Raw genomic sequence first — 18,228 nt, forward strand, 5'->3', positions numbered from 1 at the left:
ATAGAGATATCAATGTATTTACAATAGAGCACTGATAGGAAGTCATATATGGACTTTCATTTAATTAGCTGAGTTATCCTCCAGTGAAAGTACCGCCCACTTCTGTTGCGAGATTGATCTCCTGCATCAAGACCCATAGCAGCAGAACCTGACAAGCTCGCCAGTTCAACCTGTTATTGATTCTTGATGGAACATGTCTGTGAGCTATAGCATCATTAGGCCTAATTTTGTTAATAACTATCATGATAAATGTCAAATAATTGTTTTTCAGGAGTGATATTTGCAGAAACCAGAAGGTTAACTGTGGTTGAAAATAATAGGACATGAAGCACATGAATTCAATGTGTCCCAATACTTTTGTTGATGTAACATGCCGTGCAAAGATATAAAAATGTCTACTGGTAGAAATTGAGCAAAATTGTTTTCACCGTGGGAGCGATCCCTACTGTCTACTGCTGTATATTTGTAGGGTGCATGCTGCAGGACTTGTTTCTCACGTGAGCCTGCAGATCCAGCTGCCTCACTAGGTAGTGGTAATTGGGTGATCGGACTGCTTAACACGGTCTCTCATGACATGAATTAGCGGTGATAAAATACCTCTGAGCTCATTTGTCAACAACTGCAGGAGCAGAGAGTGAAAAAATCAAGTAAAACAGCATGGAAATAGTGAAATTGTAAATGGAGAGCTGGTTGCATCCAGCACAAGATGAGCGATATTTCAAAGAGTGTTAGTTTTAGCATTTGGAGTTTTATTTTTAATTCCGGTGCTGTTAGATAGATGTTGCAAATGAAGTAAGAAAATAGTCAAATGTGATGGTGTAGTTATGTTAAACTACCTAAATGAATCTACAGAACAGATACTGCATAACATATTGTGAAACTGTAAAATGGCATGTACTATGACTATAAGGTTTTGTCCTTTGCACTGCATATAAATCGACTTTTTGACATTAACACTTACAAACTAACACTCGATGTAAGCCTGCGTTTTCTCTCTCTCTCTCTCTCTCACTCACACAAACACACAGACACATACACACTGTTAAGGCATAACCCTCACATTCACACTCCTGCAGCAAAATTGACACACAGGCTGTTGTGGTGTCTCCAGAGCCGTCAACTTTCTTCTAACACTCTCCAACTCTGAGACACATACACGGTTAAAATGACTAACTTGTTGTCCTGGAGAAAAGCAAACTCACACAGAGGCGTTCAGACAGTATAGAGACAGGTGGTGTGTGTCCAATATTCATCACCATTTCAGACACAGTATCAGGTGACTGTCTGACAAGGCTCTCCTGAGGAAGAGCGTGAGCTGCTGCTGCTTGTGTGTGGAAGAGATGGAGGCAGAGAATGAAGTGGGTGGGGCAGGGGGAAAGGAGAGTACAAGTGTAAGTGCCTGTAACTCTTATCTGTGGTTTAAATGTCCGTCTGGGCCTGTCTGAGAGCACTATGTGTATGCACTCATCACCGTTTTTGGTGTGTGTGCGTGCGTGTGAGGGATTGCAAGAAGCATTGACAGAGCCCTCCCTGCAGGCTAACCGCTGTTAAATATTTAAGGCCCAGACAGATTGTGGTGTTGCCACAGTAATGTGTCTGTCTGATGGCGCTGGAGACCAAGAGCACGCCACGATCTCGTACACTCCCACAAACACTCTCACAGTACTGCAGTGGTAGGTGATAATGATGCATACAGACAGATTCTGTCTGAACTGTACGCCTTTTCACGCAGACAGCACCACTTTAAAACATGTTATCCGTGCATCGCTGTCATGTGACGGAATACTGAAGAATCGGCGCATATGAAATCATTGTACTTACTCTTCAAGTGCCGTATGATTTCTCCATATTATACGTAGATACAGTAATGTAGTATGCGCTGTTTACACTGTATGAAGCGCTTTCAAAAAGACTTTTTCTGTCACATGTCACTTTCTGAAATGTGAAAAGCTAGATATGTTGTAGCTAGGCTTCTCACTGTGCAGCTTTTATATTCTGCCTTGCCAAGTAACTGAATGTGTTAATGATATAGAGCCTTGAAAAGCTTTTTCGTTGTAAATACCAACTCTGTAATTAAGAGAGGCAGTGAAAAATAGTGATCAGCTTTTGATGTCTTAAATATAATGTAAAGGATGGCTTTGCTGTGTATGTGTAAAATATATGTCAGACTGTCACAACTTAAGCCGCTCTGTCACATCAAACGGAGCAGAGTTCTACAGTCATCACTGCTAATGATAGTGCCTTCAAGTGCGTTTGTTATTTCTATTTCTATGTGTGAACTCTTGAGTGAAATTAATTATGTTGTAACTATGTGGTTTGTGTCCAGAGTGACAGTATATTTAATACGTACCCATGTAATGTTAGATCAGGTGATGCATCAAAACCTTTTCTCTTGCAGGATTGGATTACCGTAATCTGACTGATGAATCCTCAGATCCGCTGGTCACCCTAGAGCCTGTGTTGACCAGTCAAAATGTGCTTTCCATCTCCAAACTTGCCAATCGGTTGCCGGTGCCTGATGGTGGAGGGAAAACAGTCTCCCCTAGTGCAGTTCATGCAGTGTGGCTGCAGAAGCTGTTTTGGAAAGGAGACCCCCAACTGCTGAAAAGACCTCCAAACAGCGACCAAGATTACCTCCACGCTTATGACACATGCGCCAAATACTTAGACAGGCTGGTCCCTGCTGATGCGATCCATTTCCTGGACAACATCACCTTCTCACCTGATGCAGTTAAACATGTACGTATGGATAAGGCTGAGCGGGGGTGTAATTTATGATCTGTCTTTGAATCTTTTTCCTATCACATGCTGAATACCAGATTGAATAGAGTATAGAGTAGTATGACACAGTACAGTGCGAAGGAGGCTCTTTTTTTTATTACTTTTTCAGACGAGTACTAGTGGGAGTTGGGCAGACTGACAATTTGTAACTGCAGCACAGAAGGTGGTTGGCTCCAGGCAGCCTCCGGAAAGAATTCATATTGTGTAAAGCGAAAGATTTTGGAGATTTTCAATCACTGATTCAAGCTGAACAGTTACATCCTCACTGCATACCCGTCATTGTCTGAACCGGTCATCTCTCATGCCCCTGGCTCAGTTTTTGGAATGTCAAAAGCCCTTTCTTAATTTTCAAATATCACATTCAGTTCACATCCACATTCTTGTTGCCTCAAAGCACCTACCAGTCATGATTTATAAAAGAAATTATAAAATTGCGCACAAAATGTCAGCTACGTAATTACATCACTCTGAAAAATTGTCCTGCAGAGGACTTAAAGTGCCTCGGCGCACCTTATCAATAGTAGCCTACTGTGGGTGTTTTTTACTGGCATACTGCCACCCTCTCTATCCAGACCCTCCCTTTTCTCCCATTCTTGTCTCATGCCTCTCTCCTTTCCTGTGACTCTCGGAAAGCTAATTGATCCTTCTCTTCTTCAGAGCCAATTAAACTCAAATTCCCAGCAGGCACTGTTTTCCCACTGTGCTTTTTAACATGCAAATTTCCTCTCAGAGACCCATGTCTGGTCCCTCTTTCCTCTTACCCCCCTTTTTTTTCTTTCTGAACCCTTGAGTGAACAGCAAGCCCTGACCCTTCTCACTGTTAGGAGCACATTTGACCTTTCGCAGCACCACCACCCCCCCCTCATGATGGATTGATCTCTTTCCCACAAGGCCAAGGCAACCGAGATAGAGAGCAGGGACTTATTTTCCCTCCTACTGGATGCATTTGAAGGGAAACAGAGGGTGCTGGCATTTCTCTCCCTCTGAAGTATTGATCTTAAATTGCCTCTTTAGAAGAAGCATCCTCCCTTTATCAACATCCAAACTGATTTCAAACCTTGCCTAAGGCTTTGGCTGATGTTAGTTATTATTGCCTATATAGGGACACCTCTCAGATATGTCCCAGACACAATAAAAACACACAAGAATGCATATAGACACCTAGCTATTATACCAAATTGCGCAGGTTTGTCAGGAAGTTCCATTTGAGTGATCATCCTGTCTTAGCAGGGAAAAGTGCCGTCAATCTAAGTCAAGTTTTCCAGCAAATGCAGAAGTATAAGTAGCATGTGTCTGAGTGTGAAGTTAGGGTCGGTCTATGCGTGAAGGTAGACGATTTTTAAGTGTGTTCTTGTAGTGTATGTGTGTGTGCGCTGCCATGCAAAAGAGTAAAACCTCCCACAGCCAGGGGCCTTCCCTTCTCCCCATGAATGGTTAACCTGCTTTCACTGAATAGAATCAATTATGCCAAGCTGGCAGCTATGATCTCTCTCAATCACTTACACATACACACACATATTCCTCGAACGTACACACACATGGCTGGATTTCCTAGTATTCCGGTGCAAAATGATTGGGGTATGTTTAAAATTAATGTGCATAACCTGTGCACCTCACTCAATTTGCTGCCCACTCTCTCTCCTGTTTGCCTCCCCTCTCTATTGCTTCTGTCCGTCCAATTTCGTCTCCAGCTGACCATCCAGGCGAGGTCGGAGGTGATAAAGCGAGCCACCAAAGCCCTCCGCCAGCTGGGCGAGAAGAACAGGAAACGAGGAGGCAACGGCGGTGGAGAGCAGGAAAGCGCAGACCCAGCGGGGATGACTTTTGATGAGGCTCTCGCACACCTGCAGCAGTCACAGGCCCACCTGGACACTCTGAGCCATGCCTTCATTCTGTCATTCAAAGACAGCCAGCAGGTACAGCCCATCTGCCAACCACTTTTTAGACATCCACTTTTGAGGGTGAGAGCACCTTTCTGTGTGAATGTGTGGTCAGTCGTCTGCTAAAAGGAGGATTACCATGTTGTTAATGTAAATGTCAAGTGATGAAGACAGAGACATTATTCACCATATGCTGCAGTGGGTCAAAGTTGGGTATAGTTGTGTGTTTAGTGTATACAATGCTGAGCGATCACTTAAAGCTTGGTGGTCAGTTATTTCAGATAATGTGGAACTAAATCTAATGGCTTTGGATAATAAGAACATGCAATAATACACCATAGTGAAGGACTATATTGTATTTTTGCTCACTTTAAGTACTGTTATTAGAGAAATTAATTCAATTGCTATGGCTAGTTTCGGTAACTTTTTAAAATGCACTACTAATCAACTACTAATTTTTGTAGTGGTCAGCAATCCTCTGAGATTACAGGGTGGGGAAGCAAAATTTACAATATTTTGAGGCAGGGATTGAAAGACAGTGTATGATCGATTAGTTTATTGAAAGTCATGAGAATTTATTTGCCACAAGAAAATTTACTTAATAGAAAATGTTTTTATTCTGTGTCCTCCTTCTTTCTCAATAACTGCCTTCACACGCTTCCTGAAACTTGCGCAAGTGTTCCTCAAATATTCGGGTGACAACTTCTCCCATTCTTCTTTAATAGTATCTTTAAGAAAGTCGACATTGCTGTGTGATGTTCTATCGGTAGCATGTTCTAAAACACCCCAAATAGCATAATCCAGAGGGTTTAGATCTGGGCTAGAAGGCGGCCATAAACATGATTCCCAGAAATTGCTAAAGTTGGATTTGTTGCTGTTGTCAACAAGTGTTTTGGTGTTCTTGTGTAAGATTTTAACCTCAAATCATATTTTACTGCATTTCTAACGGTCTTTTTGTCTACCTCAAGTTCAATTGCCATTTTTCACATGGATTTGGTTGGATCCTTTAGGATTTTGGATTTGAGAGCTTTAATAAAAGCTTTGGTACGTTTTTTGTTGCTTCCTCCACTTCCAGACTTTTTCGTAATAGTTTTGCTCATAGTCATTCTCTTCTTTACATTATAAACAGTCTTTATGGACACTCCAACTATTTTTGAAATCTCCTTTGGTGTGATGAGTGCATTCAGCAAATCACACACTCTTTGAAGTTTGCTTTCCTGATTACTCATATGGGCAAAAGTTTCTGAAAAGGTATGGATAATAGTGTTAGGTATGATTATGACATCAATATATGTTTGGTTTCAAAACAATTGACGTAGTGCCTGCTGAGAAAAAACAACTAAATGTTCATTGTAAATTTTGCTTCCCCACCTTGTACATGCAGTCATTTTAAGTACAGTTAGTAAATATTCTGCAGAGCGTGCTAAAGAGAGCAATAACTAATAAACTACCTGAGTCACTGTGTTTTGACATACTGACTCCATCTACCCTTATTCCAATAATAACAGGATTCCTAATAAGGTGCTGACATGGGTAATGAACATGAATATTCCACTAGTAAATCTATTAACACTCAGCTTAGTATATTCCAATTATAATTAGGACTGTTTTTCAACAATTATTACTGGTGGCAGACATTTCAGACAAAGCCTCCAACTTTCATTCCTTCATCCCCCTTGTTGAAAAGACTGCATGTTAGTGCATATTAACAAACTTGTTGATATTCAAGTCCTTCATAATGAACAAATGTAGGTGTGCTTCTCCCTCAAACCAGAAATGTGGTCTTTTCTTTTTGGCTAGCATCTCTACATGAGTCTTGTGTATGACATTTAGGGCTTATGCTAAGCAGACTGTGAAATCCCTAATAACAGAAACACTCTGGATGTATTGTTTATATGTTAAAAGAATGTTCAGAAAACTAGTATGTTTAGGATAAGGCCTAAAGTGGAATATCTAAATGGAATATACTGGTGACCCATATCAAATGTGAATTATTCAGAATAATTGTGGAATGTTAGTGTCTGTGCACACATGGTCACTGTCTTATATTCCTTTACCTGTTTAAGGGGTTTCCTTTTATTGTAATAGAGATTGTGTGTGGATGTGGTTTGCCTTTGGCTGTGTATATGCGTGTTTATGTGTGTGTGTTGTCTATTTCTGGGATGGTTCTGCTCGGCTAAGCTCTTCCCAGCCTCAGTGGGACCAGTCAAGGGTATATTAATGTAAATCTGTGGGCTGCTGTTTCAAATGAGCCCTGCCGTATGACCGTATATACAGTACGTACACCATGCTGTATCTCATTAAGCAAAGTCACACTGACTTACCCCACTGTCACCTCCCTGTGGCTGTGTATGTGTGTATTTGTGCGTGTGTACACAAAATTAATGTGGGGGTAGACAGAGGGTGTGTTATGATTCAGCGAGCTGAGTGTTGCTATGCGACCATGAAATACCCATGAAAACTGGTCATTTCCGCCCCCTGCACTGCAAGTTAATAATGTTTAGTCCGTGTTTATAAGTACATGCCTTTCATAATAAATATAAGATGAGAACATGGTGGAGCTGTCGGCTTGAGTCACAGGTGCTCACACATGCACACCATGCAGCCTGTGCGATGTAACTAACCTTTCACTGATGCAGGAAGCAATTGTATCCTTGGAGATAGATAAAAAGGATATAAGAACAAGGAAAGGGCAGATAGGTAGAGAAAGATAGATAGAAGGAGCCCTGTAGGCTCTGTTTTGGCAATACTGTGGTCATTTATCAAGTGTACGTGACCAGCTGCTGGGAATAACAGTAGATCGTAGAAGAATCCACCACAGGCGCCTTGACCGACGATGAGGACAGCGAACTACACACTGCAGATATTGTATATGGTACAGCTGTGTTTTTGAAAGCAAGGCTTAGTCAAAGGGATTTATTGCACTGTAACATGTATAATAACCGTCATTAACAACTGCAGTTTAAAGTTTTTTTATAACAGTATCATAAATTCCAAGAACTTTACTTCTATCTGCTGTTAAAATGAACAGGGTTGTAGAGCAGAGCAGGACACAGACCAGTCTTTTTGCCACCAAAGTACAGCGGCTTTTTCCAGGATGACTCTGCAGTGTTAACAGGTTATAGGGGATCTGTAAGCCCTCTAGCATACCCTGAATCTTCCCCACAATGTCCTTGTAGTTGTTGACACCTGAAAAAGAACGTAGCCACCCCCTGTAGATGCCTGGACTTCAACATGCTCTTGTTAGTGTAAAGATTCCTGAGGTTGTCCCACATCAGGGATCTTTTGTCAATATACTTAACATGCAACTAGAAGTGGGAACGTACTCAATAAAGGCAAGACTTATTTTATGATGCATTACAGAAAAGTAAGGAAATTGATTTTCTTGTTGAGAAGTACGTTTCCATGTTCCAGACTATTGCCCCTGTTCTGTTTTCAAAAATTTAAAGGGGTGATATTTTGCTTTTTTAAATGGAATAATGCATTTTAAAACATTTCCCTGTGGTCTATATAAACTGTAAATGCTATGCTTGGGTCTGAATTCTTCATTAATTCAACTCCACAGGTCCATCTTCAGCCCTATTTCTGAGTAATGACACCAGAAAAGTTGTTTTTAGCGCTCTCTCTTTTAAATGCAAATGAGCCACTTCAGGCCCCACCCCCTCCAGGTTGTTGGATGTGCTGCTCTGTCCGGTTCAGCCACTTGTGTTCATTGATACAACTAACTACTGAACATTTTAGGTAATCGGCTCAAAGTTTGGACAAATTTTCAGTATGGACTACAACTGCTGCTGCTGATAAACAATTACGGCGGACTCGGAGGAATGTTTGTTGGAATTCTTGACCTTATATGTGCAAATGTTGTGACGTAACAAATTAAGAAGGAATTAAAACAGGTTGTAGAAATCCATTTGATTTTTGCCAAAATGAATATAAAGATAGCTTTGCGGCACCTGGAGAGTTCAAATTCAAACTTTTTGAACTGTTAGGGTCTGCAGATACACAAATAAATGTACAAAAGACTAATAAAAGTGGGTTTAGCAAAATATGACCCCTTTAAAAGATCAGAATTTATAGAAATGAACCCATACAAGCAGAGTGTTTTTCATGGCATTTGGAGCAGACAACCAGCTCCAGCACAATGTGCAAACATTACGGCGCGGAACTGAGCAAACACTCCTATGCAGTGACTGGAGCATCAACCAGGGTTTTGCCTCAATTGATTTGTGTGATTGTGTGAGTGAAAGTCTTCTGGGAATTATTTTTTATCATACATAGTCAGATTGTGATACATTATCCACACTAATACAACTAGTCACAGTAATGACAAATGTTAAATATGGTTTTAAAAAAGGCTTGGAGAAGTTCTGAGATTTTAGTCTGGGAAAGTATGATACTTTAAAATAGAAAATATGTTGGAACCCTGCTTTCATAACTCATTTTTTTCTTCATCACCGTCTGATAACCATTGCCCCAAGTTGGCAGTGTGTCGTGAGTAACACCTAAAGATGCCTGTGCTTCCCACATCTGCACTGACACATCCACATCAGAGAGATCAGAGACGAGATGCTTGGTCACACAGTATACTCCCTGCTGCTGCAGTACACCTCAGAGAGGGAAGCCAGAAGGATATCATCTTCCTCAAAAAGTAGTCATATCACCCATATGTTACCTAACCAGACGCACTTCACTCTCTCTTTGTGAATATCATGCATCACGAATATCAGGAATATCATATGTATGTCCTGAGTACCCTGTCTATAAATATTCCAAACAGGAGAGGTGACAAGGGCGTCCAATGCCAAAGCTGATTATGCTTGGCTTAATGTGTAGAATGTCACTGTCTTGCAGTGTTGACTCGCATTTGGGGCAAAGATCGTGAGCTTTTTTCCATATTTATTATAGAACAGGGAGGTAACTTAAATGATCCCCCACTGTAATGCACTGTACAGTCAAGGAAAAAATTATTGGGCCATCAAAAGTCATCAAAAACAATGATTATGCGATCAGGTACTAACTCCTGTGTGTATCATGTGACTAAAACAGATAGAAAAGAGAACATGGAATGCATAAAAGCACTGTTTTTGTCAGTACAATGCCATAGCTATTGATGTAAGAACTGAAGTTATTTTGGTTATTATCAAAAAAAACATGGAAAATGGATAGATATCAGCTCTGAAATTAAACTCTTTTGAGCTATTTTTGTTGTTATCATTATATTTGTCCAAACAAATGTACCTTTAGTTGTACCAGGCATTAAAATGGACAAGAAATTGAAGAAAACAAGGGTGGTCTAATAATTTTTTCCACAATTGTATGTGTATGAGGGTGAAAATCTAGTCCACTCATACAGCACTTAAAACTTTGATTAACATATGCAGCTTTAAACCATCATAACTGACTTAACACACACACACCAAACACCAGGAATTTCCAGGTGGTGATTCTCAGCCCTTTTTTTTATTAGAGGAGAGAAAAACAAGCAACGAAGAGCAAGGCGGTACAGGGGGTTAGCAGGTTCAGTCCAGCGCTGCCCTCTGGGTTAATGCCTGTGGAGAGCACAGCACTCAGGCTCAAACTTCACTTATTTGGACTCCACACCGTCCCTCGTTTCCTGTCCCTAACGGTTTTCCTTTTTTGTTCTTTTATGGCCCCAGCCTGATGTTATTGTTTCTTTAGTCTTTTTGGCATCAAAGCTGCAAATCTGTAAAACTGTTTGTCTAGCACCTTGTAGATTCCTCTTATTGTTTTCTGTCTCTGTCTCATGTTGCGTTTTTCCTACCAGGTGAAATATGTCATTGTTATCACACTCTGTCTTTCTTCTTCTTCTTCTGTATTCTCTATTCCAGGAACAGCTGCAGGGTTACAGCCAACTTTACGATTTGTCCCGATCAGAGAGGTCAAAAGTACACGAGCTGGCAGTCACCATGGCGACTGACGGCCAGCCTCTGGAGAACATTGGAGAGCTTCTCAGTGTGGTCGTAGGAGCGTTGGACCTGTCCGTCAAAACCGTGCTCCACGATGCAGTGGAGAGAGTAGTGGCTGCACTCAGGTATTGTGCTCACCTCCTCTCACCTTAACGTACAAAGAACAAAACACCATGTGTACAACAACAGCAGTACAAACAGTACAAACTTACTCTCACTCAGGACTTGGTAGATGACATTCTCAACCTGTGCAAACGTGTCTCTAACTGAACTAGTCGATATCAGAGTCACCTACTATTAACAGTTTTAAAAATAGGACCTGTGGTGCTGTAGCTCACCAGCATGTTCTGTCAAGAATCAATAAGTTGAATTTGCGAAGTTGTCAGGTTCTGCTGCTATGTTAGAGTCCTGTGGTGTTGATGTCAGAGATCAATCACCCAATAGAAGTGGGCGATACTTTCACTGGAGGAGAACTCAACTAATTAAATGAAAGTCCTCCGTATGACTTCCTATCAGTGCTTAATAGTAACTATATTAATACCTCTAACCATTTCCATTTTATAAGTTATGAAAATATTGCCCATTTTAAGTGAAGGCACATTTTTAAATTTCAAAAATTCATCAAAATTGAAAAAAAAATCTTAATTTTCCAAAACTGTGAACCGTCTTTGTACACCGATTAGGTTCATACTGCCCACTGAACTTATAAAGATTTATTTTTCTTTTTCGTTAGATGGAAAAAAGTTGATTTTTTACTTTGACATGTTTTGGCTACAACCTGTAGCCTTCCTCAGAAGGGTCACTTGATGTTACTGTGACGTGTCATTGTCAGCTGCTTTATCCGGGATGCTGTCCTCCGTGGGATGCCAGGCAGCAGGGGGCATAATCATCCTCTGTTGCCACACAAACCTGGATAAAACAGCTGACAATGACATGTCACAGTAACATGAAGTAACCCTTCTGAGGAAGGCTACAAGTTGTAGCCAAAACATGTCAAAGTAAAAAAACTACTTTTTTCCTTGTGTCTGACAAAAAAGAAAAAGAAATCTTTCTAAGTCTTTGTACATATTACTCTGAGGAAGCTACATATAACATTTGAAATGAATCCGACCAGTAGTTTCGGAGAAGACTGTTGAAATATAGACATCTGTGACCTTGAGTTTGACCATTCAAGGTCACTCAAGGTCAAAGGTCATGGACCCAAATGACAATTCATATATGACTTCCTATCAGTGCTCAACAGTGCTACATTGATATGTGTAACCATTTCCATGTTACAAACCATCAAAATATGGCTTGTTTTAAGTAAAGGCACATTTTTTACATTTAAAAATTCATCAAAAATTCAAAAATCTAATTATCTTAAAACTGTAAACAGACTTTGTAGACATTGTCCCAAGAAAGCTACATGTAAAATTTGAAATGAATCCAATCAGTAGTTTCATAAGAGAAGATGTTTTAAGAAATTGCTAACGAACAAGACGAAGATGAAAATGACGCCGAACACAGCCCCTTCACAATAGTTCATGGCTTATCGGGCTTTGACCTAAAAAGCTGAGTATTTTGATAAGAAAAACACAACCTTTTGTGTTTGATAGGCATTAAAATAAAGTACACACCCCAGGTCTAATACCCAGCTTCATTCTATTTGCTGTGTAAACTCCCTTGTCTTAATGCTGAGCCCACTATGCTCCAATCAGTCTAGTTGCATTTTCTAATGGCAGATCTTTCTAAAATACAACTTTTGCTTTAGGAGACAAATCTTACAATCCTGTGCCTGCCTCCGCTGCTAGTGTTTATTTCTGTTGATCTGACAGTTTTTTTTCAGTGGGATATTAATCATAAATGGTGTTGCACTCTAGTCGCCTCCATGTGAGGACCGTTTTTTGTTTTTTTTTCGTAATAAAAGGACAGTGTTAGGAAAATGACACTGGTGTAGGCCTGTTCACTGTGTGCTATCACAGATGTCGCCCACAGTGACAAACATAACAAAAGCGAGAGGAAAATCAAGTTGTCAGGTTAGTAAACGTACAAATTCTGCTTTTCTAATTTTAATCTCCTTTAGATTCACATTTCCGCTCTGTCAAAATACATTATCGTCTGCTTAAATACGAAAAAATAGGTGTCTTTTTAAAAGCAAGGTAAGTTAAGCGGCAACTATCTATAGCTACCTCAAAAACAGGCTCGATTGTATATAGATTCTTAAATATTTTGGAGAGCAGCACCACCCAAGAAAAGCTCCTACTATCTAATCTTTTTTTGTTGTTATCTGAAAATATACTGTATATTGGTCCACTTTGGGTTCAGCATGTCGGTGGGAGAAACACTGTCAAAACAAATGCCTGAAGTGTTGAATTGAATCTATAGTGGGTGCCTGTGGGAGTTGAGCTCACAGCACTTTATTGGTGTCTTCCTGCTCTCGGCATACAAAACAAAGAGAGAGATGATTCATCCTGACATGTACACAACGCTGCTCGATTTTAGGGGACGTGGAAAATAGTTGGATTTCGTACAAATACACAAGCGATATGTTTGACTTGTGTTTAACTCTGGTCATTTTGCCCTTTATTAAGATAAAGGACACAGCAATTTCACATCTGAGTAGGTTAAGGATTAGTGTTTTTGTCCTTTTTGCTTGAAGAACCTTGCCGTTGTTGATACTGACAGGCTGATGAGCAAGGCCTCGCTGACAGGGCGCAGATATCATCGGGCCATCTGATTGGCCTGATAAATGAGCGCCAATTGCCTTGATTATATTCCTGCCTCATTTCCTACTTTTTTATGACTGCTCAATGGCGCGTGGTGCAGATAGATGGCACCTGCGTTTATACGAACACACACACAATCGAGAAAAAAGAGCTTATCCACATGCACGGGCTGTCACAAATGTACACACACTCTTTCTTACGTGCACGCGCTCTTCCTCCCTTTCTCTGATTCATTATCTTCTTATAATTAATGCAGCCTGATACAGCTGTTCCTCTCTAGATCTCTCTCTCCGCTCCCGCGTCAGAACACACACAAACACAGATTACGAACATGTCAGTGTGTGTTCTGTGCATCGAGTGCACACACAACCTTATGTATTCACCGGAGGGCTTCTTTTCCTTGAATGTGTCACTCAGTGTTCTTGCAAATGAATACCCCTTTACGCATTCAAGTAAGACTGTGAGTGCATGCGTGCGTGTGTTGTTGCGGGGCTTTGTTGAAGCATTGTGTTTGGCAGGTATGAATGAGCCAGCCTTGTTTTGGGCTCTCTCAAAGCCTTCAGTCTGGTGCAGCGGGCTTACCTGCTACCTCACACTAATAGCCATCCTATGTATCTGTCATAACTGCTCTGTGCTTGTGCATTTTGTGTGTCTGCGGCTTTTGTGCTTTGAAGAGAAAAAATGGAAGTGATAAAATGCGATATAAAATGCTAAGCCACTTTTCTGGTTTTTTGCCAGATCATTTGTATATTTTGGATGTATGTGTACTATAGTGAATGTCTCTGCGCTGTGTATGTCTGGTCCTAGGTGTGTGGTTGTGTATATGTGTTTGCACACAAGCCCAGAAGCAAAGTGGAGTTGAGTCAGGGGAAATCACCCTTTTTTCCTTCTCTGTCTTCATGAAAAATGACCCTCCCCTTCCAACATACAGTGCGCATACACACACTGCAGCAAAACCTACAACCGTGCTACGAAATACACTAATGACGCTGCAGAAAGATCAAGCGCAACGACTCATTTACGCATTATTTGAAGGGAGACACATCTTTTATTAACTTTAAAAAAAATTAAATTGTTATGCTGTGTTCACATTCATCAACAACTTCATAGAACTTTAAACTTGTTACGTTAGAGATGAGTTTAAATGTTTTTTTATTCCTTCGTGACTGTAGGGCTTTAAATAATTTCACAACGGTTCTTTTTGCAGAGACTGGGTTGCTTCAAACATTTTAATCGCAGCCAGACATATTTTTAACTAACATTATGCCTGAGAAAACAGCCTTTGATTATTTTTTCTCAGCTGTTGTCCCTTGACATTGTGGTAATTTGAAAATCTTATCTTAATTAGAATATTATGTAATGTGATTGTTGTGATGTGGTTTGTTTTCCAGTGGAGACCCCGATGCCCTGACAAATTACCCACAACCCCTCAGGGTCTTGGAAGCCATGGTGACCGCTGTGCACAACAGTGTGCAGAGTGGGTAGGTTACGTCCACTCTCAGGCACAAACACTTAACTTCTATGCACTTCGGTGAGAGTCGTCGTTACACTAAACTGAAGGGCTTAATTAAGTAAAAAGGTGGATATTTCAATTCCATGCACATGTGCAGAATATAAAGCACCGTTATTTTATCAGTGAAATGTAAATGTCACAGGCTTCTTAGCCTCATCACCTGCTCTCTGATATCACCACATGCTGAATGTCAAATGCCAGTAAAATATCTGTCGTGTAGTCGATTCAATGGGAGTCACTTGTGAGTCTGTCCGTTACTCTGGTCAACCTTCTGTGACCTCCAACCAAACAAATCAAAATTAAACAAGTGGTGCCAGACACAACAAACCCCGCCTCTTGCACCTATTGTATCTTATTGTGGTATCCATCCAGCTGATGTCATCATGTCTATGCGTGTGCTGATGTCAGCATATCAATTGCCTCTATATATGTGCCAAGTTTGAAGTAAATAGAAACAAAATTCATGTTTTTATAGGCATTTGAAATTTTGCCCATTGTAAGTAAATGGGAGAAGAAAAAAGATTTTAGAAATTCATAAAAAAAATTGAACTTTGACCTACTTTTTCCAAAATGTAACCACATCTATTCTGGGTCACTGGCAATCTATAAACCCAGTTTGGTATGAATTCACCCAGTAGTTTTGCTGCCTCAGACATGTGAAATTTCGCCCATTATAAGTAAATGTGGAAAAGAAAAATTAAAAAATTCCTAAAAAATTTAAACTTTGACCTACTTTTCCCAAAATGTATTGACATCTATTCTGGGTCACTGGAAATCTATAAACCCAATTTACAATGAATTTCCTAGTAATTTTGCCACTACAAACACTTGAAATTTTGCCCATTATAAGTGAATGGGGGGAAAAAGATTTTTAAAAATTCATAAAAAATTCTTAACTTTGACCTACTGTTCCCAAAATGTAATCAGATCTATTCTGTGTCACTGGCAATCTATAAACCCAATTTGGTGTGAATTCAACCAGTAATTTTGCTGCTAGAGTGTTAACAAACAAACAATCTAAACCAAAAAAACAATACCCCTTGCCTCCCCTTTTTGTGTGTGTGTGTGTGTGTGTGTGGGGGGGGGGGGGGGGTGGTTAGCAGTTTATTTGCTAACGGGACCAAGTTACAAAACAACAATGGTAAATGTCATCTTTAGAGTTAATTGTTTTTACATTGTCATTTTTATCAACCATTATTATTATTTTAAATGGCCTACCTCTGGATTTCTGAAAATATTTGTCATATTCAAACCATAAATAATCATTTTAAACCACAAATAATCATCTGTCTTTTTTCAACTCTTACTTTAGAAGAGTTCAGCCTTTTAACTTAATAAATATCGATTTGACATTTATCATAACACCGACAAACATGGATTTTTTTTTTTTTTTTATCATGATAATATTTCATCTCATTGGGAATGGAAAGTCCTACAAGCTGAAGGTGTGATGTGTCTGAATATTTAATCCATAATCCATAGAGTGTGTCTATATGGATATAGAGGTCAAGGTTAGTTAATAGTGTTTTATTTAAAGGCTGATATAATTAATGAAGATAATTTGGAAGAGGAAACAAGTCAATAGCTGATTACAGCTTCAGCACCTGATACTTTTTTGGGCCAAAAAAAAAAAAAATCAATATTGACCTTTCAGCATACATGATCTACAAGGAAACAAGCTGTCAAGAATCTATATTAGATGGCTAATCAGAGGCGTTGTCAGACAGGCAGGGGCGTTAAATATGTGACTGACAACTTTAATTATTGTTTGCTGATTCTGTCCAACACATTACAGCTCTAGTCCATGGTTCACCACAGAAACAACATGGCTGCTCCTCAGACTGCACTAGTTTGACTTTACTTTTCCTCAGTGGAATGAGACAAGAGCAAATCATCAATATTTATATTTAATCTTTTGATTGATTTGAGCCCGAAGCTACAGAAGGTATTTACCACCACATACCAGCTTTTATCAACTGATATCACAATATACAATAAAAACACACAATGCATATTTTATTTTAACTGTTAATTTTCCATTTATTTTCCCTCAGGTCAAGGTCAAGGTTTGTTTACGTAGCACATTTAAAAACAGACACTACTGCCCCAAAGTGCTGTTCATAATCATGAAACAAAATATAAGTAAAAGACAATAAATGGAATAAAACAACACTGACACGTAGTTCATGCATTATACATATTAAAACAACAAATATAAACACTAAAGACAGTCTCAGAGCCAGTAATTCCACATAAGACATCTGATACTAGCTGTCAGCTGCTGTCCAAGAGCCAAGTTGTGCTGATGCTGATTTGCTTATAGCAATTAATGCTAATTGAGTGGTCTTAAATTACTCCTCCATTTCCTTTTCTTGCCTATTTATGTTTTAATTCTTTAATATATAAGTTAACCCTTTTATAACGGCAATCTCTCCGCCGCTGCCTTTTGGACTTTACAGCATTCAAATTACTGTAACACCTGAACCGTTTGCACTATCCACAAAATTCAAACGGCATCGGAAAGTTGAGATCCTGAGCTTTCTGGCATTATATAAGATTTTATACCAGCGATGTGAGACTCTATTAGAAGTAGAAAGGAACTGTTTCAGAGACTTCCACACAGGCTCAAAAACACCTGGAAATAGCAAAAAATATGAAGCCATGATATAGATACTCAATGTTCAAGACCAAAAAGCTTGTTTGAGCAGATGTAAAGTAGTTGAAAGTTTCTTTCTGCACTCTCAAAAAGTTTGGTTATGGATATTTATAGTTGTTTCTGATAATATACAGTATATACTATAAACTTCTAAAATGCACTGTTTTAAGCATTTATTATTCATAGTAGTGATAATTAATAGCGAGATAGTGAAAGTTAAGTTATTCCTTTATATTTAAGTTATATTTTGCTAAACCCACTTTTATTAGTCTTTGGTACATTTATTTGTGCATTATGGACCCCAATAGTTGAAAAAGGTTTGAATTTGAACCCTCCAGGTGCTGCAAAGCTATCTTTATATTCATTTGGGCAAAAATCAAGTGGATTTCTACAACCTGTTTTAATTTCTGCTTAATTTGTTATGTCTATGACTAGTTACATCACGACATTTGCAGATATAAGGTCAAGACTTCCAACGAACATTTCTTTAAGTACGCCATAATTGTTTATCAGCAGCAGCGGTTGTAGTAAAAACTGAAAATATGTCCAAACTTCGAGCCAGTTACCTAAAATGTTCAGTTGTTGGTTGAACGGGACAGAGCAGCACAGTCAACAACCTGGAGGGGGTGGGATGTGAAGTGGCTCATTTGCATTTAAAGGGCCAGCGCTCAAAACGACCTTTCTGGTGTCATTACTCAGAAATAGGGTTGAAGATGGACCTGTGGAGTTGAATTAATGAAGAATTCAAACTCAAGCATAGCGT

General features: G+C 39.5%; 1 protein-coding gene across 1 annotated transcript in view; it reads left to right on the forward strand.

The window, feature by feature from the left end:
- nbas (NBAS subunit of NRZ tethering complex) overlaps window positions 1–18,228 on the forward strand; it is a 228,409-nt gene that overhangs the window by 142,314 nt on the left and 67,867 nt on the right. The window contains exons 45-48 of the mRNA XM_030128460.1: window positions 2,399–2,739; window positions 4,473–4,697; window positions 10,511–10,713; window positions 14,688–14,777. Coding sequence (XP_029984320.1) covers window positions 2,399–2,739; window positions 4,473–4,697; window positions 10,511–10,713; window positions 14,688–14,777 — 859 coding nt within the window. The remainder of the gene's footprint in view (window positions 1–2,398; window positions 2,740–4,472; window positions 4,698–10,510; window positions 10,714–14,687; window positions 14,778–18,228) is intronic.

This window comes from Sphaeramia orbicularis, chromosome 24 (genome assembly GCF_902148855.1).
Source record: "Sphaeramia orbicularis chromosome 24, fSphaOr1.1, whole genome shotgun sequence".
In the NCBI taxonomy this organism is placed as follows: Eukaryota; Metazoa; Chordata; class Actinopteri; order Kurtiformes; family Apogonidae; genus Sphaeramia; species Sphaeramia orbicularis.